The 21,595-nt window shown below is 41.5% G+C and overlaps 1 protein-coding gene across 1 annotated transcript in view; it reads left to right on the top strand.

Annotated features, from left to right (window-relative positions):
- The first annotated feature begins 13,795 nt into the window (after nt 1–13,795).
- LOC149462345 (uncharacterized) overlaps nt 13,796–21,595 on the top strand; it is a 51,390-nt gene continuing 43,590 nt past the window's right edge. Inside the window, exon 1 of the mRNA XM_089677078.1 lies at nt 13,796–13,835. Within this exon, the coding sequence (XP_089533204.1) occupies nt 13,796–13,835 (40 nt within the window). The remainder of the gene's footprint in view (nt 13,836–21,595) is intronic.

Below are 21,595 nucleotides of genomic sequence, written 5' to 3'. Positions count from 1 at the left end.
AGGTGTTCTGGTCAGATGAGACTATAATTGAATTATTTGGCCTCAACATTAAACTATATGTTTGCCGAAAATCCAATACCGCTCACCATCCAAATAATACCATTCCTACAGTAAAGCATGGAGGTGGTAATATCCTGGTATGGGGGAGGGGGTTTCTCTGCAGGCAGCAGGGATTAGAGCACTGTCAGGCTAGAAGGAAAACTGGATAGGGATAAATGCCGCCAAATTCTTTAGGAAAATCTGCTGTCCTCTTTCAGAAAGTTGACAATGGAAGGAAGAAGGTTTACCTTCCAACATGACAATGACCCAAAGCACACAGCAAAAATGACCACACAGTGGTTGAAGGAGAAAAAGGTGAATGTCCTTGCATGGCCTAGTCAGAGCCCAGACTTAAACCCTAATGAAAATCTGTGGAATGACTTGAAGACTGCAGTCCACACACGGTCACTATCAAATTTAACTGAACTTGAGCAGTTCTGCAAAGAAGAGTGGGCAAATATTGCAAAGTCTAGATGTGCAAAGTTAGTAGCGACATATCCCAACAGACTAAAGGCTGGAATTAAAGCAAACCGTGGTTCAACAAAATACTGACACAAGGGAGTGATCCTTTTTCCAACTCAATGATTCTGTTTTTGAATTTATTTTTTTTTACGTGTTGGTGTTATATCTTTCACTTGGATGTTATATATACTGCTGGATAAAACTGTGTCTGTCTTCATTTCAGGCCACAAAGCTACAAAATGTGATTATTTTAAAGGGGGTTGTTCTTTTCTATAATGTAATAATGTTTATTATAATTCTTATAATTTTCTATATCATCCATATGCCATCTTGCACAGTTTATTCTATTTACATTTTCAGCATTGGTGGAAGGTGGGGCTGGCCATGTTGCCATATCATAATCATTCCCTCATATAAAATAGAAAATACTTTATTTCTTTGCCAGAAACTGTGCGTGTAATAGGCCACTTCTATCCCCACCCCAGTCTTCCATCTCTCCTCTCTGTTAGAAGTGCCTTTGTGCTTGCTATGCTTGTAACGTCTATGTTCGCTGAATGGAACTTTTGGCCTGGGCACCTGAAGCTCCTTCATTTTTATTAGTCACTGGGTGCCTTTTTTAATCTTTCTTTTTCCACCACTTTGCCATGGATGGGGTTAAAGCGATGTTAAACCCAAAACCCAAAATGTATTATATTGTAGTTTATTAGTCATTGTATGTGGTGGTTGCATCCATTTTCTTTTCTTTGGCTCTGATTTCACTTGGTGATCTGGCCAGTAACACACCTTCTTTATTAGTGAGAGACAACTCTGGAGGACTGAGTACAGGGGGCGCAGCAGGACAGCACTATAGTTAGTCTTGGTGTAGGCTAGTGTTAAATGTATTAAGAGATTCAGAACCACTAACAAATTAAAGCCAAACTCCAATTCAAACTTTTTCAGTTACAGTGAATAGGGTTTTTTTCTCTTTTGGATTAAAGGTTTTGCATGAATAAAAGCTGAATTTAATCACCCCTGACCGTGTTAAGTGGTTTGTTTTTATCCATGTAAACTGATACATTCTGCTGGAGAGCTGAAAAAGCTGTGCTTTTGAAAAACAGGCTTGCTGGCTGGTTTACCACATGAAAATAGAAGAAAGCCTAAAGAAAGGAAACTAATGCAGCCGTCGCATCTAAAAATTGATAATGTGCAATAAAACGTATGTTTTTGATTTTAATACCACTTTAACACTGTGGTACAGTGCTGCGGACAGTATGCCCAGAGGAGTGTCACATGTCTACTTTGCTACCTTTTTCTTGCTAGGCTTCATCAAGGAAACATTTTCCTGCTATTGTGGAGCTTCAGTCCCAGCTCTATTGTTAACTGCTTGGTTGCAGTGTTGGTTGGTCACCTCCAGCTGCTCGACCGTTTGGTTTTGAATGTTTTTTGTCAACTACCAACCATCCAGGTTCTATAAATACTTGAGGCCTAGCTTCAAACCTTGAGCCTGTAGGTTTCTTACTGCACTTGAAGTTGTAACATGCCGGAGTCTAGATAGGCCGGGGGGGTTCAGCCGGAAATGCGCCCCATGATCGTGTTGAGCATGTAGTGGGGAATCGTAATACCCATTAGTATTGGGGTCTGTCCCCTCCTTGGCATCCTTTCTTGCTCCAGTGTGTGTTGCTGGTCCTGCTCGCTTCTTGGAGGAAGTTTTTACTACAGTCATGTACGACTTTATCTAGATTATCTAGCATATATCTGACTCTTGGCACAGAGGGCGCAAACACACTACTACCACTACACTGAAATTTAACTTCTTGCCAACCAGCCACTGTAGAAATACGGTGGCGGGTCGGTGCGGTGTTTGCAAAACAGGTAGGGGGCGCGTGCCCGCCCTACCCATCCCACCGATCGCGGCCGCGGGTGTCAGTTGCCGGGTCACGCCTGGTCATTGCCTACCGTGTTCCGGCGTTTAGCGGCAATCACTGACAGAGAGGATGGCTGCAGTGTTTACACTGCAGTCGTGCTTTCTGTCAGTCCCCTGTCAGCTCCTGACATGCTGATCCGGAGAGAAGAGTTTATCTCTCCGGATCAGCGTGTTCCCCTGCAGTACACATCCCCACCCCCTAGTAAAACACTCCCCTCACACAGTTAACCCTTTCAGTAAATAAAGTTAACCCCTTCCTCCCCAGTGCCATTAGTACAGTGTCAGTGTTTTTTTGTTTTTTTTGCACTGATCACTGTATTGGTGTCACTGGGGATGTCAGTGACCCCAAGTCAGTTCCCCTCCAGTGTCAGAATGTCTGCCGCAGTCCTGCCATAAGTCGCTGATCGGCGCCATTATTCGTATAAAAAAAAAATTAAAAATCCCAGTATCTTTCCCGCCCTTTTGTAAATGCTATAACTTTCACGTAAACCAATTAATTTACACGTATTGCGGGTTTTTTTTTAGCAAAGCCGTCGCAGAATGCATTTTGGCAGAAATTTATGACTAAATTTGATTTTTACTTTTTTTTTACTGGACATGTTTTATAGCAAAAAGTCCAAAATATTGTTTTTTTTTTTCTTCAAAATTGTCAGCCTTTTTTTTTTTCTTTATAGCGCAAAAAATAAACGCACAGGCGATTAAATGCCACCGAAAGAAAGCTTAATTTGTGGGAAAGAAAGGATGTAAATTTCATTTATGTACAGTATTGCATGACTGCGTAATTGTCCGTTAAACTAGCGCAGCACTGTATAGCAAAAAAATGGCGTAAATTGCAGTATCTATACCATAGTTTGTAGACGCTATAACTTTCACACAAAGCAATCAATATACACTTATTGGGATTTTTTTTTTACCAAAAACATGTAGCAGAATACATTTTGGCCTAAATTTATAACCAACTTTGAGTTCACTATATATTTTTTATAGCTGAAAGTAAAAAATATCATTTTTCTTAAATTTTTGGTCTTTTTTTGTTTATAGCATGAAAAATAAAAAGTGCACAGGTGATCAAATACCACCGAAAGAAAGCTCTATTTGTGTGAAAAAAAGGACTTAAATTTCGTTTGGGTGCAGCACTGCATGACTGCGCAATTATCAGTTGAATTAGTGCAGCGCCGAGTAGCAAAAAGAGGCCTGGTCATTAAGGGGGGTAAATCCTCAGGAGGGCAAGTGGTTAAAGAGGCAGTTTTGTCCCTTATTTATGAAGTGTGCCACACTGTAAAACTGGAAGATCAGCCTGTCACTTCTAACAATACTGTCATTGCTCTTTGGTCCTACAAGGCACCCAGGGCCTCCAAAGCATTTTTTTCATATCCTCTTTTTGAATTATTGTCTGTGTGTGCAGATAGGAAGCACTCTGATTGGGTTTTTGCACCTCCTAATCCCTTGTTGACATTCTTTTAAGGTTGAGTGTATTTTTATTCGAATGTATACAATAATACATACAGAGCGTTTATAGACCATGAAAACAGGGCAAAAAAAAATGTCAATGAAACTAGAAATTACATCCATGGGTGGCGCCTATCTGAACTTGCAATTACAAGGTTCTGATGCACTACATATAGACAAAGTAATATGGCTTAAATCAAAACCATACGAATATACATATGCCCAACCCAGGAATCGTGTAATAACTGTGGTCCAAACATGGTATACTTGCAGTACAAACTGCATTTTTAAAGAATAATATAAACAAGACAAAGAGAGCGGTGTGGAGGAATCGGGGGCAACCCAGCGGAGACACACATGATCCGTGACCAATCTGGTGGTGTGAGGGCCTGCGGTGTACTCCTTCAGTCAGCGTATCCCACAGGTTTTTTTTTTTTAGGGAATCCGAAAAGGAATACACGATCCAACCTGCCACAGAGCAAGAAACTTTTCCCGCTCCTGGGGAAGATTTTCCTCCATTTTCATAATGTGGTTCATTACGTGTACCCAGTTAAGGAGGGAAGGTGTACGAGAAGTCTTCCATAAAGCAGGAATCAATTGCCTGCCTGCCTGCCTATGAAAAAAACCTAAGGAGACAAGACCTCCGCAGGGAACCCAGTAGGATGAAAAGGAGAGCTATATTGGGGGCAGGAGAGTATGATTACCAATAAATGTCATTGTAGATGTTGAAAATCGATTGCCAAAAAGGCTGAACCTTGCAGCAGTCCCACCAAACTTGTAGATAAGTGCCTTTTAGCTTGAGTACATCTCCAAGATCTATGGATAAAATTTATGGAGCGAGACCTGAACTCGGTTCCATCTGGTAAGAAGCTTGTAGTTCTTTTCCTGAGTATAACAGGAAATTCTGGATTTATGGGTAAAATAAAAGGCCCTTTCCCATTCAGCCGACTCAATTTCGTGGCCCAAATCTGTCATCCATGCCTTCATGAAACCTAAATTGCGTTGATCGGTGCTAGAATGAAGAATATAAATTGTGGACAACGTGTGTGCAGTTCAGAGAGAGAGAGCAAAGTTTTTCAAAGTCTGTTAGGGTCGTCTGGTGAAGTTTGAAGACCTAAGGGAGTTATAGAAAACCAAAAACTGATGAGCGGAGAGCCAATCAAGGCCTGATATGGGTAAGTTTGACATGGGAGAGGAGAGAAGATGTCTTGCTTGGGGCCACGTGGTACGGTGGAAGCAGACTATTAATTGTACTCCAACGCCCCCTGGAAAGACTGAGCTGTCAAAAATAGGAGAAAGGGGATCAGTGGAAAGGGCTTGGGAGATCCTTTGCTTGTACCAGATGTGTAGGGTTGCTGAGGTGAGTGGGGAAAGACCGGGCAAGGACCTATAGGAGTGGTCATATCCCCATAACAAGGCTTGGAGAACATATGGGGACATTTAATTCTCGATCACGGGAGAGGCCTTGGCATAAGGGTATGCAAACCAGTCAGGTGAGCTAGGATCATGGCTATGTAGTAATGTTCAAAGTCTGGGAGTCCAGCTCCACCAGCATGTTTAGGACAACATAACATGCAGAATTTAATATGAGATACTTGCTTACGCCAAATAAATTGAGAGGAAAGCGAATGAAGTGTGCGGAAAAACGAAGATGGGAATATAATGGGGAGAGTTTGAAAAAGGTAAAGAAGTTTCGGTAGTGTGTCTATCTTCAGGGCGTTTATTCTTCCAAACCAGGGAATGGGTTTAGAGACCCACGCAACCAGGTCTCTACATATCTGAGAAACAAGAGGACCGTAGTTAAGGGAATAAGCATCTGAAATACTGGCTGGAATGACAGTGCCTAAATACTGAAGGGAGTGGTCTGACCAATGAAAGGGAAAATTAAAGCGTAGAAGACGGAGGGTGGCAGGTGGAAGCGACATATTAAGGGCCTCCTCTGTTTTGGAGATATTAAGTTTAAAGCTAGAGAGGTCACCAAATCTTTTGAATTCGTGGAATAGAGAGGGTAAGCTGGTGTGTGGATGCTGAATATATAGAAGCAAGTCATCGGTGTACAAGGAAAGTTTATAGTGAGCAGACAAAATAGGAATACCTACTATAGTGTCATTATTTGTGATGGCTTGAGCTAAGTGTTCAATGACTAGCATGAATAGAAGGGGAGATGAGGGACAGCCCTGTCTAGTTCTGTTGGTGATCCGAAAAGGCTCAGAGCGAGTACCATTCACCAAGACCGACACAGATGGAGAGGAGTAGAGTGCCATAACTTTAGTAATAAAGTTGGGACCTAGGACAATTTGTTGGAGGGAAAGGCGTAGAAAAGCCCAGCTGACCCTGTCAAAGGCCTTCTCGAAGGACAAAATGCAGGAATGAAAATTGTTTCTTCTCAAGCACGTTAAGCCCTCTACAATTAAGAGAAGAAAAAGATAAATAAAGATTAGCCATTAGGGAAAAAGAGAGCTAAAACACAAAATCCACAGGGGGTGTCCCCTACCCCTACACAGAAAGTGACATAAAAGAAATAGGAAGAAGGAAGATAAGGCAGATCCAGTAGAAAGAGACCAAGGAAGGTTGAGATAACTATATATAAACAAACAATTTGTGAAATGCCAAAAACTGCCACAATAAACTAAAAGGGTTTGGTTGCACGATGAAAAACCTCCTCAAAGGAGATCAAAACTGGGTAACTTGAACAGCAACGTAAATAAACACCACAAAGATAAAATACAAGAAATAGAATACTTGTAGGCCTATTGGGGGGAATGGGAAGGCACATATCGTGGCCCACCCCCCTGGGGTCACATGTAATCAGTTTATGGAATGAGGAAAGAAAGGGGTCAAGAGGGTAGGGAAAATAGGGGGAAGCAGGAAACGGGGGAGAAGGGATATAGGGTGGACAAGGAAGGGGGGTAGCAGGTAAAGAAGGAGAGGAAGCAAAGTAGATGCCTCATATGCTGAATTTAAGGCTACAAGGCTGAGTATACAGGAGCCCGCCATAGAGCACTATAACCTGAGGTACACAAATATAGTAAGGAAGATGTAGACACTTCAATCATAAAGTGATCTCCGAGGAATAGAGTGAGGACGCTTTTTCTTTGGACTGGTGTTGCCATTGGTGATCAGAGGAGAGGATGGGCAGACCCAAGGTTGGTGATTTCAATGGCCAGTCTGGGAGACTGATACTCGGAAGATCCAGTGACCCTGGGAAATTGGGTAGGTCTCCCAAGGTACAAAAAGAAGCAGATTTGCCATTATGAGTCACCCTAAGTTGAAAGGGAAAACCCCAAGAGTATTTTATGTTTTTGGATTCAAGAACTGAGGTGATCAGCTTAAGAACTTTACGCATAGCCAGGGTTTGGCAGGACAAATCAGGCAGCAGCATGACTGGGATATCGTTGAATAATATCTGTTGTTGATATCCTTTTAATAGGAAGTTTGTCACTAAGTGGTCTGTACTATCTGTAAATCTGTCTATCCATCCGCTTAAACTGCTTGCTATTCCGGTTGAGAATGCCCCTTCGTTAAAAGCGAGACTCAAACTCAGGTTTAAAAAAAAACAAAAATCTATTCAAGCATGTGTTATGTACCTTCTATTGCTCTCTTCTTCCAAAGTGCTTTTTATTTTTTTATTTTTTTATTTTGCTGTTGTGATCTGACTTCCTGTTAGAGGGTAGCTATGTTTATCTTCTGTGGCTCTACTGTATGTAAGAACATGGCCAGACTCTCTTGCTCACTCCAGAGATGCAGTAGGGACTGCAAACTATGGGATATGTAGTGAGCATAGGTTTGGGAGACAGAAAAACACAGTAATAAATTAATTTGCATGAAAGAAGTGTTTGCACTTCATGGCTTTCAAGGGACAATGATTTTGTGGCCTACATTAAGTGTTTGCGAGGATGCTACTGGTGGTAAGGAAAAGAAGCGTAGGGAGCAGGCTCCCAATCTTCCACCACTTCTCAGAAGCATTCCTTTCACTAAGCCATCACTACCTCCATGTTAAGACCCCACCCCCTTCCAGCTTGACCCTTCCTCCAACTGCAAGACCTGGCATTTCAGGTCTGCCATATCCAGTGACAAATAATCTTTGGCAGAAGGTGCATTCCCACTATCCAGAGTGGGGGGGACGGGGGACATCTACTGGCCTTTGAGGAAGCTTGGAAGTCTTGCATTCCTGATGTTTAAGTGAATAAGGTTTTGTCTCAGGGTTACAATCTCAAGTTTTTTTTCTCTGCCTCATTGCTTTCTCACTTTCAATCATTCGGTGTCTCCACAGCACCTGGTTGATTTCCATCGTGCTCTCTGAAGCAAGACGTTACTGCCTCAGTCCCTGTTGAGGAGTGCCTTCAAGAGTTCTGTTCTTACCTGTTTACCGTTTGCTTGTCCAAAGGGGGTATTTTCCTTGAAAGCTTGCAATTTGTATCCAAAAATTTCAGATGGAATCAAGGGATCAACAAGAAGACTGCAGAAAGAGAAGTAGGGCAAATTTTGTCCTTGTTAGAACATGTTCCACCTCTTTCCAACACGTACATTTGTAGCATAAGCAATTATTTCCTTAGCTGGCAGCATCTGCACCCGGAGGTGTTTCAGGTTCTGTCATAGGTGGGGGATGTCAGATGTGGACCACATGGCCTCCAAGTTCAAAAACACCACTTGTCACGTTTGTATCCATGTCTAGCTGTCTTTGATTGCTTAGTTGTTGGTGTAGAGCCAGCAGGGGACAGCTGCAGCTGGAATTAGAGCTGCAGCCATCTAGGTGAGTTATTTTTTTTCAATTTCAAAGCTTCTCTTTTAAGACTGGGAAGTCTGGAGTTTTTCTGTAGGATGGATCCTTTCTTTCTGGCAGTTGATTCTGCGCCACTATTTGGATCTTACAACCATCAAGGGCAGGAGCTCTGCTCTTTCCATTGTTTTCCAAGGACTGTAGGCTTTCCACTGTATGAACAAGACCTTTGTGCAAGGGGTCTCCCATGTTCTTCTACCAGTCAGATGCACTCTACTTCTATGGTATTTGAGTGTGGTCCTTTCAGTGCTTAAAGGCCCCCTTTTAAACCTCAGAGACATCCTTCTTTCTGCTTTGACACTAAAGGTAGCTTTCCTTGTCGCTACCTCTTCTTTTAGATGAGTGTCTGAACTGACAGCTTTATCCTGCAAGGAACCCTTTTTAGTGTGGGCCTCAAGGATACAGTTGTCTTGAGGCCTAAACCTTCCTTTCCAATGTTAGTCTCTGTGTTTCATCCTAATCAGGTTATTGTCCTTCCCTCTTTGTGTCTAGCTCCAGTTCACCAGAAGGAGATTTCTCTTCACTGCTTAGATGTGGATTGGGCTGTTCAAGTGTACAGTATCTTTCGGTTTCTGTTTCATTCCACAAGATGGATTCTGTTGTTCGAGATGGGTCCAGCTGTTCCACTATTTTTCCTAAATACTGTAGATCATGGGTGTCAAACTGACGGCCCTCCTGCTGTTGCCAAACTGCAAGTCCCATGAGGCATTGCGAGATTGACAGTTACAAGCATGACTTCCAAAGGCAGAGGCATGATGGGACTTGTAGTTTTGCAACAGCTGGAGGGCCGCCAGTTTGACAACCCAGCTGTAGATCATTATGGAAGCGTATGGTCTCAAGGATCACTCTTCCAGCTCTGCAAATGCTTCTTAGGTGTTTTTGTCGTCATGCCTTTGTTTCCCAGGTTTGCAAAGCTGCCATCTGGTCTTCTGTTCGTATGTTTTTCCAGGTGGATGTTTCAGCTGCTTCTAATGCCGACTTTGGGCTTAAGGTCCTATTAAGCAGCTCTTTTGTATTGTTATTATTATTATACTGGATTTACACAGTGCATCCAGAAAGTATTCACAGCGCTTAACTTTTGCTACATTTTGTTATGTTACAGCCTTATTCCAAAATACATTAAATTCATTTTTTTTCCTCAACATTCCACAAAAATATCCCATAATGACAACGCAAAAGAAGTTTGTTTTGAAATCTTTGCAATTTATTAAAAGTAAAAAACAAAAAAAAATAAACACATGTACATAAGTATTCACAGCCTTTTGCCTTGACACTCAAAATTGAGCTTTGGTGCATCCTGTTGCCACTGATCATCCTTGAGATGTTTCCATGACTTGATTGGAGTCCATCTGTGGGAAATTCAGTTGATTGGACATGATTAGGAAAGGCATAAACCTGTCAATATAAGGTCCCCCAGTTAACAGTGCATGTGAGAGCACAAACCAAGCCATGAATTCCAAGGAATTGTCCGTAGACCTCTGAGACAGATCTGGGGAAGGGTATAGAAAAAGGAATGTTTTTCAGTGGCAGGAACTGAAAGACTAGTCAGCAATGCATGTAGATGAATGCAGCAATGTACAGAGACATCTTTGATGAAAACCTGTTCCAGAGCGCTCTGGACCTTAGACTAGGGCGACGGTTCATCTTTCAACAGGACAACAACCCTAAGCACACAGCCCACTTAACAAAGAAGTGGCTACGGGCCAACTATGTGAATGTCCTAGAGTGGCCCAGACTTGAAATGATTGAACATCTCTGGAGAGATCAGAAAATGGCTGTTCACCGACACTTCCCATCCAACCTGATAGAGCTTGAGAGGCACTGCAAAGAAGAATGGGAGAATTTGCCCAAAAATAGGTGTGCCAAGCTTGTAGCATCATACTCAAAATGACTTGAGGCTGTAATTCCCTCTAAAGGTGCTTCAAAAAAGTATTGAGCAAAGGCTGTGAATACTTATGTACATGTGTTTTTTTTTCCCAGTTTTTAATTTTAATAAATTGCAAAGATTTCAAAACAAACTTCTTTCACGTTGTCATTATTGGGAATTGTTTGTAGAATGTTGAGGAAAACATTGAATTTAATCCATTTGGAATAAGGCTGTAACATAACAAAATGTGGCGTGCTGTGAATACTTTCTGGATGCACTGTAATCTTTTCTGATTTCCCCTGTGCAGTTAGAAGGCTCTTCTCCTTTTCTTTGTTCTGTGGCTTTACAACATAACACAGGATACTGTATGGTAAAAATATAATTGAGATTGTTTTATTTGAACTTGTGTTGGAAATTTGTGTGCTGTAAAGCTTGTTGCACACAACTTAGCAGAGGTGTTGACTGTTTCAACATCACTGTAAAATATTAACTGTCCTCTGAGACCAAGTGTCTGATCAAGTCTGTACTTGAAGTCTCATATGCTTCACTGAGTTTACTTGCTGCCTTTACTGAAAAAGGGGCAATCATTCTAAATACCCTTTTAAATATATCTAAACGGAATAAAAATTTTATATATTGCAGCCTAGCACTCCTTTTTAGTAAGTGAAGAAAAAGAAAACCTGTTGATCTTGCCAGAAGTTTCCCTTCTATTCATCCTTGATACTTCCTATGTGCTAAACATAATGCAGCATTAAACCCAAAAACGAAACTATTATATTGTAGCTGACCAATTCTTAGATATGGTGGCTGCATTATTTTTATGCTTTTTTCCTTTTATTTTCACCTATTGATCTGACCAGCAAGTCTGCTATTATTCAACTTACTTTACCAGATCAAGCTGTCCAGCAAAAGTGGCATTTACAGGATTAAGACACACTATTTAACACTAGGATGGATGCATACAAGGGTCAGCTCTTCCATTATGTAAAGGCTTTTTCACACTTGCTTTGGTCTCTTAAGAGCAATCTGTATTTGTATCACACTTCAGAGAGCATTTGATAGGCAGTGAAGGAGGTGTATATTGGCACCTCACCTTCTGCTTGAACCCCACAATAGCACATTGTATGCGGTTGCAGGGCGCTTGCAGAACTGCCCCATTCAATGGGGCTATGCCCGCCTAAAGTGACAGACAGCATAACTCCTGCCACAATCAGGCCCTCCTGGCCTCTGCCTCTTCAGCTAAAAGGGGGGGTTTAAAACATGCCAGGGATTTTACCACCCCTCAACTGCTAATGTGAACAAGCCCATGAAAAGCCCCAAACCGTTTATCTTAAAAGGACTCCGGCTGTAACTGCTTTAAAAATTTAAGTTGGAGTTTGGCTTTAACCCTTTTACTGCCACCAATATAGTATCTACTGGGTGGCTTTAGGGGTTTTACACACACACACTCCCAGCAGCTGCAGCCACTGAAGGTATGTGTAAATCTGCTGGCTGTCTGATAAAAGTGATCTGGTGGCTGTGCAGCAGCTAGATCACTTCCACGCATCCCTGTCATATTTCCCGGGATCCACATGCCCATTGGCAAACCTAGGACCTGCATCATGGGTGCCGCTGGGTAGATGGGAGGGAGACCAGTGAATATCTGTTCACTGATATTCCCTTTCTGTTACTGACCTGGAAGCAATGTGGAAAACGTCACTTCAGGGTCCTGGTGTCACTGTCCCCAGCCACTATGGCTGGTGAAGAACTAATGGAACACAAATTGTTTTTCAAAAGCACAAGTTGCAGAATGTATCAGTTACAGAGATTGGATAAACCATTTAACAGTAGCAGGGGTGCATCCAATTATCAGCTTTTATTTATGTAAAACCTTTAGTAAAAAACAAGTATTCTGTAACTGCTTATAAATTATTAGCTGGGGTTCAGCTTTATTTTGTTTATTTAAATCTTCTAGTATATCTAACACTGCCCTCCACCCACCCCACCCAGACTGACAATGCTGCTGTCCAAAGGTGCACCCTGTGTTTATTTTTTCAGAGTTGATGCACTCTAATACAAGAGGTGTGTTACTGGCCAGATCACCAGGTGAAAACCGTGAAAAGGTCTTTAAAAAAACCCACGCTAATACAGCCACCACATCTAATGATTGGTAAGCCGCAATATATTACATTTTTGGGATTGATACCATTAAAAAAAGTTAAAGGGTGCAGTAGAGAGTCTCTTTTTTAATTATAAAAAAATCTAAAAAACTGAATAATGTATTCGAGTTAAATAGGCAATGTACATCCGTGTAGAATAGTATAAAGAAACATTGGCTTATCCTGTTAAAAGATAAAGTATTTTCTAAGATAGCCTCAAAGAAACCAGTTTAGAAACAGGAGGGCACCCCCACTGCAGAACAAATTGGTTCATAATGTGGTTGACCCTTCGAAGAAGAAGGTAACATTTCTTGATGAGAAGGGATTTTATAGATATAAAAGGTGCATTGCAAGAAAAATAAGCAAGAATCAGAGTTGGAAGATCATGCACTTTAGTTCTAATAGTTCAAAAATATGTATGAAATAAACCATTTGTTTTCTGCGACAGCATGCATATGACCTACTTACTGGAGTGCCCTTGTAGCCTCCAGTACATAGAGAGAACAACAACCAAACATAGTACCCGCATAGGGGAACATGTGAATAATAATTTAAAAAAGGATATGCAAAACGCAACATGTCCAGACTCAACGAATATCATATGAAAGATCCAAGGGAACACATATTTTATGGGATTGCTAGGGTAGTGAAACATTGGAGGGGATCAGACCTGAGTGAAGATAGGAAGTGTAACGGCAAAAAAAAATAAAACAAACTGTCACTTAGTGTAAACCAAACAAAAAATGAACACATGAAGATAATACTGATATCTGAATATCCAATATCCACACTAACCTTAAACAATGTGATGTACTGTTATAAATTCAGTAAACAAATGCATGAATGCAACAAGTTCTGTTGTGAAATAAAGCTATAAAGTAAACAGTCCACTGTGAACTGTATCCTTTGCACTGCCTCCACCAATCTAGTGCTCCTGTTAACCACCATACTAATTGACTCACTGGACAATTGGACGCCAGAGCATAAGAGGTCTAATAAAGCTGTAGGCTTCCCATGGTTGGATGGATGGCTCTCTGCTTGTGCCACTTATGACAGACCACACTCACTAGGAACAACTCTCATAAACATCAGAAACGATTACAATATGGCTTAGACTGCTCATGGATCGATAGCCCTCTCCCCTGTGTTATCCACAAATGCTCATAGATGGATATAGGTCTCATAAATTGCTCACAGGTGAGTATACAAACTCAAAATGGTCTCAGATGCAGGAAGGAGAATCCACATAGTGTAGCAGTTTTAAACTTAAAAAAAAAAGGCTAAAATACAAACAAGAAATAAAGTCACACCATCAAAGAACAAGCCAGCAGAATGCAACTTCAGATGAAAGCCAGAGTCACCACACCCGTAATGCATTTAGTTTCAAAGAACATATTCAGAAAAAAGCCGGAGTCACGCCAGGTGACTCCGGCTTTCCTCTGAAGATATTCTTTGGAATTCAATGCATTATTCCGAGGCTGGGCCCTTTACTTCCATCGTGGGTCCCCTTCCTGCCGTCTTGGGTAGAGTTGCCACCTTTTCTTCAAGCCACATCTAAACACTTAAGCAGCGCACTACAATTTCTTTTTTTGTAGTATACACTATATAGTTTACTGTATGTGCTGATATAGTATTTTCCACTTACACTGTAAGGGGTGCTCTGTGGACTCTGGAGTAAAGGGGAACTCTGATGTTAAGGGGATCTGTGCGCACCAAAGTCCCCCTTACATTAGTGTATTCACTGATGAGGCAGGAGAGAGAAGGGAGGGGGAACACTTCACCCACCCCAGGATGGAGGCTCAGGTATTGGTAGTTGTCGCCTTTCATCATCTGGTTACTGGCCTTCAAACTTCCCACCCAAACATCCCCTTTTCTGAGGCACAACAATGCCAGGAATTGGAGTGTGACTGATACAGGGGGAGAGGGGTGGGAGGAGAAGCAGATCCAGCACTCTTTCCTCTGCTGTCTGTGCAAGGGGGGACTGTCAGTGCTGGCTCTGGGCTGTGTAAGAGACACTTTCAGCTCAGAGCACTGCAGCCAGCAACTCCGCTGGAGAGACACAGTCCAGGCTCTTTGGAACCCCCTCACAGTGGCAGAACACCAGGGTCCGGTAGTTCTGCCTCTGGGTGCAGCATCACGGTGATGTCATTACACCAGCTCTTACAGGTGGCAGTGGCTTGTTTGTGGAAGAACATCAGTACTGTCATGCAAGAACGTTATAATTAGTAGATTTCATGTATTGAAAAATCGATCTTGTTGCCGTCAGTAGTAGTTTGAGATATCATTCCAGTGACACAGCTGTAAGTTGATTCTCAGATGCATACTTGATTGTTCGCAGAAGTCTTATTGCCTGAGGGTGTATCTCTTTTGAGCTCCCGGAGCACAAGTTTGGAGAGATGAAAAGAGAGTGTCTTGTATTCTCTCGACAATAACTTTACACGCTGAATGGACTCTTTCTTACTGGAGTGAGGAGCACCAATAACGACCCAACTTAGTGTGGTCCTTCGAGCATAGGAATTGTTACGAAGAGCATCTGAGCATTGTTCTTGTATTTTGTGAACTCTTGGAATCTCTTTCCAGTAATCTTGGTGTTCTCTTCCAATGGTGATATGTAGACTTGCCTTGAACATTTAAAGTCATACATGTAACGTGTCTTCTGGTGTAGTAATTTTTGTCAGGTATTTGATTGCACTCGATGAGTGTAGAAAGATGAATTCCTTCAAGAGGAACTTCAGCCTTTCTCCTCCCCCTAATATATTTGTTTTCCCCTGCTTACCTGATAAGGTGTTCTGCACAGTAGCGAAGCTCACCTAGCAGGAATAACCTGCTAGGATCCTCCTCTCTGCAGCCGCTGCATGGCTCCGGCGCCGCCATGTTGCCTCCTGACAGCCACTGGCTTTTTTGGGTGCAGGCACCACTAGGCCCACCCCCTTTCCTACTGAATGGGACTGCAGGACCCCTGAACTCCTCTATCCCAGGGGGCGCCGGTGTCATTCATCTAGGCAAATGCTGGGGGGAGTTGGGGGACAAGAACATATGAGATGGAGAGGAGGATAGTGCTGTGGGAGGGTGAAGGTCCACTTTCAGTCCCTTTTATGCCTGAAATAATGAATTCCCCAGCAGGGGCAATTCTTCTGTGGCTTCCACTGTGCCAGCATATGAGTTCTTTAACTCCTGCAAAGACACATTTGTGTTGATACCAGATAGAAAAAAAACAATATTTTTCAAACAGTGGGGCCAATTCACTAAAGGTTACCGGTTATGTGACTCATTTGCATAAGTTATCGCATGCGGTAAAAAAAAAGTCCAATTCATAAAATAAAAAAACGATTCTGCGGTATTTAACACAAAATAAAAATGTGTCCGTAAATAGAGCAAAAAACCATGCTGTAAGCTGTTAAGGCCAAATCACAAATGGAACAGAAAGTAAAAAAAAAAAAAGATGCAATATATATCACCAGGGTTTTGCTGGCGGTATCATATGCGGAATTTTATCAGATGCAGCGAGGGGTCTCCCATTTCTCCCCCCAATCCTTAGCAGGCCCTTCGGGTCTGTATGGGTTTTAAGGGGAAATCCACGCTAAAATTGACCCTTAGGTCTGGTATGGATTTTGGGGGGTCCCCCCCAAATCCATGACAGACCTGAGCGCCTAGTATGGATGGGGGGACTCCCCCATGCTGGTTCATTTTTCATAATTTTTGATTGCTGGCATGTTTTGTTTACATTCAGTTGTTAGCGAGAAACTCCTGATGAGCCATCTAATGATAAGGACGTGGCCACCGCCTTCCTTAACAACCAGCAACCGTGCGATTAAATTACCATTTGAAAATATGCATTAATTACCACAATATCGATATTTTACCGCGTGAGTTATTTACCGCAAAATTCTTAGTGAATTGCACATTTGCAGAAGATTTACCACATGCTTTATTTTACCGAATTTTCTCAGTCATTATTTAACTCTTAGTGCCTTGTAGTTTTCAGAAGCTCAAACACATGTTAGAAAGTCGCTCCTTCCTGATAGTTCTTCCTTTGCAGCTCCACCAGGGACATTGCCAGTGACCTTACAGTAGAACTTGCTGTAAACTAATATAATTTTCTTTTGGTGATATTTGATCACCACTGGGTTTTTATTATATAAATGAAAAATATTTTTTACTTTTTGCTATAACACACATCCAAATAAAAAAAAAATCATACATTTAGGCCAGAATGTATTCTGATACATGTCTTTGGTAAAGAAAATCCCAATAAGTGTATATTGATTGGTTTGTGTGAAAGTTATAACGTCTGCAATCTATGGTATAGATACTGGAATTTTTTTTTTTGTATACTACTAATGGTGGTGATCAGCGACTTAAAGTGGGAAGTGAGAGTGTGGCAGGCAATCTGACACTGGCTGGGAGTACTTTGATGCATGCGATGGAGCACTGTCCTGCATAACTATCATGGTCTTCTTGAAAGATGCAGATTTTTTTACCTGTACCACTGCTTGAAGAAAGTATCTTCTAAAAACTGGTAGTAGGTTTGGGAGTTGATTTTGAGTGCATCTTCAACCCGAAAAGGTCCAGCTAGCTCATCTTTATTAATACCAGCCCATACCAATACCCCAACTCCACCATGCTGACGTCTTAGTTGAAGTGGAGCTCTGTGCCCGTTACTAATCCAGCCAATGGCCCATCTATTTGGTCTGTCAAGAGTCACTCTCATCTTATCAGTCCATAAAACCTTTGAAAAATCTGTCTTGGCCCAGTCTTGACTTATGTGTCTTGTTCAGCCTACCTTACCTTGGCCATGTCTCTGAGCTCTGAACACCTTGTAATTCTGGGCACTGTGGGTAGGTATCAGTTCTGGAATATGACAACACTGGAAGATAATGTGTTCCTGGTAGCTTCATGTTTGATTCTTCTCAAATATTTGGAAGTTAATTTTCGTATTTTTTCCTGAACATGTTTCTTGTGACCCTGTTGACTATATGCAGCAAAACGTTTAATGGTTAAATGGTGATCATGCCCTAATGTCTTAGCAATTTCAAGAGTGCTGCATCCCTCTGAAAGTCTTTTTACAATCTTTGACTTTTGGAATCTGTTAAATCTCTTTAACCGCCTTCCGCCCGCCATATAGTAATATGACAGACGCAAGGCGGTTCTCTCGTTCTGGGAGGACATCATATGACTCCCGGAGCGCACAGCGCGGCGATCGGCGGTGTGCAGTGTCCCTCGGACACAGCAGATCACCGATGCACAGAAAGAGCTGAAGATGTCCAATGTGTCCAATTACAGCTGATCACATATAAACGCCTGTTATCGGCATTTCTCTCCCCACGAGCTGTCACGCTCGTGCGGAGAGGAGAGCCGGTAATTAGAATTCCTCGGAGGGGACATGTACACAGATCATCAGAGCACTGATGATCAGTGTGCCCTGATGATCTGTGTAGCCCCAGCAGCGCCACCTGTCAGTGTCCATCAGTGCCAGCTCTCAGTGCTCATCCATGCCACCTGCCAGTGCCCATCAGTGCCACTTCAGTGCCACATCAATGCCACATATTAGTGCCCATCTGAGCTGCCTTTCAGTGTCACCCATCAGTGCCAGTCAGTGTGCATCAGTGATGCCTATCAGTGCAGCCTAACAGTGCCAGTCAGTGCCATCTATCCGTGCCCCCTATCAGTGCCATATATGAGTGCTGCCTTTCAGTGCCCATCAGTGATGCCTGTCAATGCCCATCAGTGCCTCCTCATCAGTGCCACCTATCAGTGTCCATCAGTGCAGCCTTATTAGCGCACATCAGTGAAGGAGAAAAATCACTTATTTACAAAATTTTATAACAAAAACTAAGAAAAAACTTTTTTTTTCGAAATATTCAGTGGTTTTTGGTTTGTTTAAGAAAAAATAAAAAACCCAGAGGTGATTAAATACCACCAAAATAAAGCTCTATCTGTCACAAAAAAATGATAAAAATTTCATATGGGTACAGTATTGCATGACTGCGCAATTGTCATTCAAAGTGCAACAGTGCTGAAAGCTGGAAATTGGCCTGGGCAGGAAGGGGGTATAAGTGCCCTGTAGGCTAGAGGTTAAGAAGCTGTCTAATAATTATGCACACCTTGATATAGGGTGTTGATCTCCCTAGGCCCTACTCTCCCCCATTACACAAATACACATCACCTGATATGGTTAAATCCAATAGGCATTCAAGTTTATACAGCTTGAAGTTGGACAATATGCGTAAAAATTATGATTTGGTCAGAATACTCACTTGCCTACTAATTGTGCACACAGTGTATACACGGTCACTGTGCTGATGACACTGGATGGGAAGGGGTTACTGTCTGCTGCTTTTTACTAGCAATCTCTTTGTTTCTTCTCCCTGCAAGGCAGAGAAGAAACAGAGAGATTGTTCACACATGAATCATTGGCAGGGACCTGCTGATAAACTCCTGCTGTGTACAATCACAGCAGGAGTCGGCGGGCAGGGCACACGTGCCCTGTATCCAGAAGAGGCCAGCAACATACAGGTACAACACTACAAGTGGTTAAAGGGTATCTCCATTTCATGGAAAACATATAGCAAATAAAACAATAATCTAGCATATACAATTGCTACACAAGCCATATTGTTATTTAAAATTGCCTTTCCATTTTAATTTTGCAGCACTTTAATTTTCTGTAAAATGCAGTATGGCATCCTGGAGGTCTTCTCTATCTGTTGGTTACTGATTGTCCTAGAAATCTGCACTAAGATACAAGTCAGACTTGTCCTCTGCAACAAAAAAAAATCATTTTTGCTGCGATACTCAACAAGTTACTTCTTAATGGATGCAGACACTACAACTTTTTCATTAGATCACTGAAAGTGCAACAGATAATTATAGTAAACCAGTCACTCCTATTCAGAATCTGAATGCAAAAGACATGGGAAAAAAACAGCTATTCCTTCAGAGCAGAGACAAGTAGGAATCTGCAAAAAAAAAAGTTTGATAAAATCCTTGCAATGTACATTGCTCATTTAGAGGGGATTGCTTTTTTTTTTCTCAACAAAAGCGGAGTTACTCTTAAAAACAGACATTTTCCATTCCAGCTGCATGAGGTATGTAATTGGCCTACACCTAGGAGCATTTTTCAACTTTGTTCAAAGCTGCACTATGCCTTTAAAATGTTACTAAACCCACAACACTAAAATCAGCCTGTATATGCAGTAAAGCATGCTTGTTATACTCACTAAGGGGTTAAACCTCTGCATTGTTTAAAAATGCTGCTTGATCCTGACTTCTCTAATCCTCTCCTTCCAGTGTCCCCCTTATCTCCTGACATGTGTGGAGACACTGCACATGCTCAGTTTGGTGTTTATTGCTAGAGAGTTTTTTTTTTTTGGGAGAGTGCTTGTGATCAGCACTGTCCAGACAGAGGTCAGGGGTTCTGCATTCTCCTAGAGCAGAAAGAAAACTTCTACAAGCTAATCTTTAGCATTGTGTAAAAAGGCTGTTTGATCCTGTCTTCTCTGATCCTCCCCTTCTACTGTTCCCAATCTGTCTGCTGATAGTACAGAGCTCTAGGAGACACACATGCTCAGTTTAGTGTGTATTACTACAGTTTTTTTTTCTTTTTGAGGGTTCATGTGATCAGCACAGGGCCAATCAGCGCTGTCTAGACAAAGGGTCAGGGATTATGCAGCCTCGTAGGACAATCAGAGCAGAATGAAAACTCCTCCTACAAGCTTTACCATGTGCTCTGCTGGACACTGATAGAAGTCACAAGAGTTCTCTAACTGCTGATGGAAAAAGGTATTTAGCAGTTTATATTTACTAAAATAATTGAATTTCCATGTTCTGTGTACTGTGGGAGACCGGATATAGTGGATGCAGGGACCTGGGTTTAGTAACACTTTAACTCACCTGGACTAATGTCCACATACACCTAGACTAATGAACACCAACATCATCCTCCACAAACTGGTTGCTACACCTCTGGACTGACGATTACCCACTTATATCACAAATAAGTAAAAGAACCTGATCATGTACATGGGTGTCCCTGCAGAGGAGCATTGGACAGGCTGTAGACACAGGCCAGTTGCTAGGAATGTGTTTACATTCCGATTCCGATGTTTTCTTGCCCTATGCTGTGTTGCAACTCCTAGCAACCACTCATACTTTATTGTCATCAAATATATTAAAGACTGTTTGGCTGGCATAGATTTGTGCCCTTTGCCCTCTGTTATCAAATTAATATGTTTGCTTTTAATTTATCAACAGAAAAATAACTTGAATCACAACAAAACATGATATATTAGAAGTATGTACCACTTGCATCTTATTATTGATGTCTTGCATGACAAGCAGACTATTCTTTTCAGAATATAGAAATGTATTCTCATCCTGGGAGACCCTGGCACTGTTTAATATGGATAGTTAACAAATGACAAACATTGTAACACTCCACTGGCCATGCATCCCTTGGACTCTAGCGGTCACCCTAGGAAATTGTGTGGGAGAATTTCTGTCCGTTTTCTGATTACGGGTCCTGACTTGTCTTTGTTTAGTAGAACATAATCTGTAGCTCAGTCCTGGAGCTCCCATTTATCTGTGTGCTGCTACCATACACACATTGAGGATGAAAGGTATGCTCGTATATATTAATATATATATATATATATATATATAAAATATATATATATATATATTTTTTTTTTTTTTTTTTGAAATGTGAATGTGTGTGTATGTATGTATATATGTATGAATATATATATAACACCTTAGTGATGTATCTATCTGGTCTTTGATCCAAATTGTCTAAAATCCAATAAAAAAAGTAATTAGACAGCTATATTAAGATTTTCATTTGACTGATTTTCAGAGATCAATAAGGATCAAAGGGAAAGATCAACATAATTATAATATAATTTGTGTGCTTCTTTTTAATGAAGATTTTAAAACGTGATCAAAATATGCTTCATTTT

Source organism: Staurois parvus, unplaced genomic scaffold, assembly GCF_062004578.1.
Source record: "Staurois parvus isolate SC_StPar_1 unplaced genomic scaffold, SC_StPar_1.0 ptg000176l, whole genome shotgun sequence".
Classification (NCBI taxonomy): domain Eukaryota; kingdom Metazoa; phylum Chordata; class Amphibia; order Anura; family Ranidae; genus Staurois; species Staurois parvus.
The sequence above is the reverse complement of the archived record's forward strand: the minus strand, read 5'-3'. Positions and strand labels throughout refer to the sequence as shown.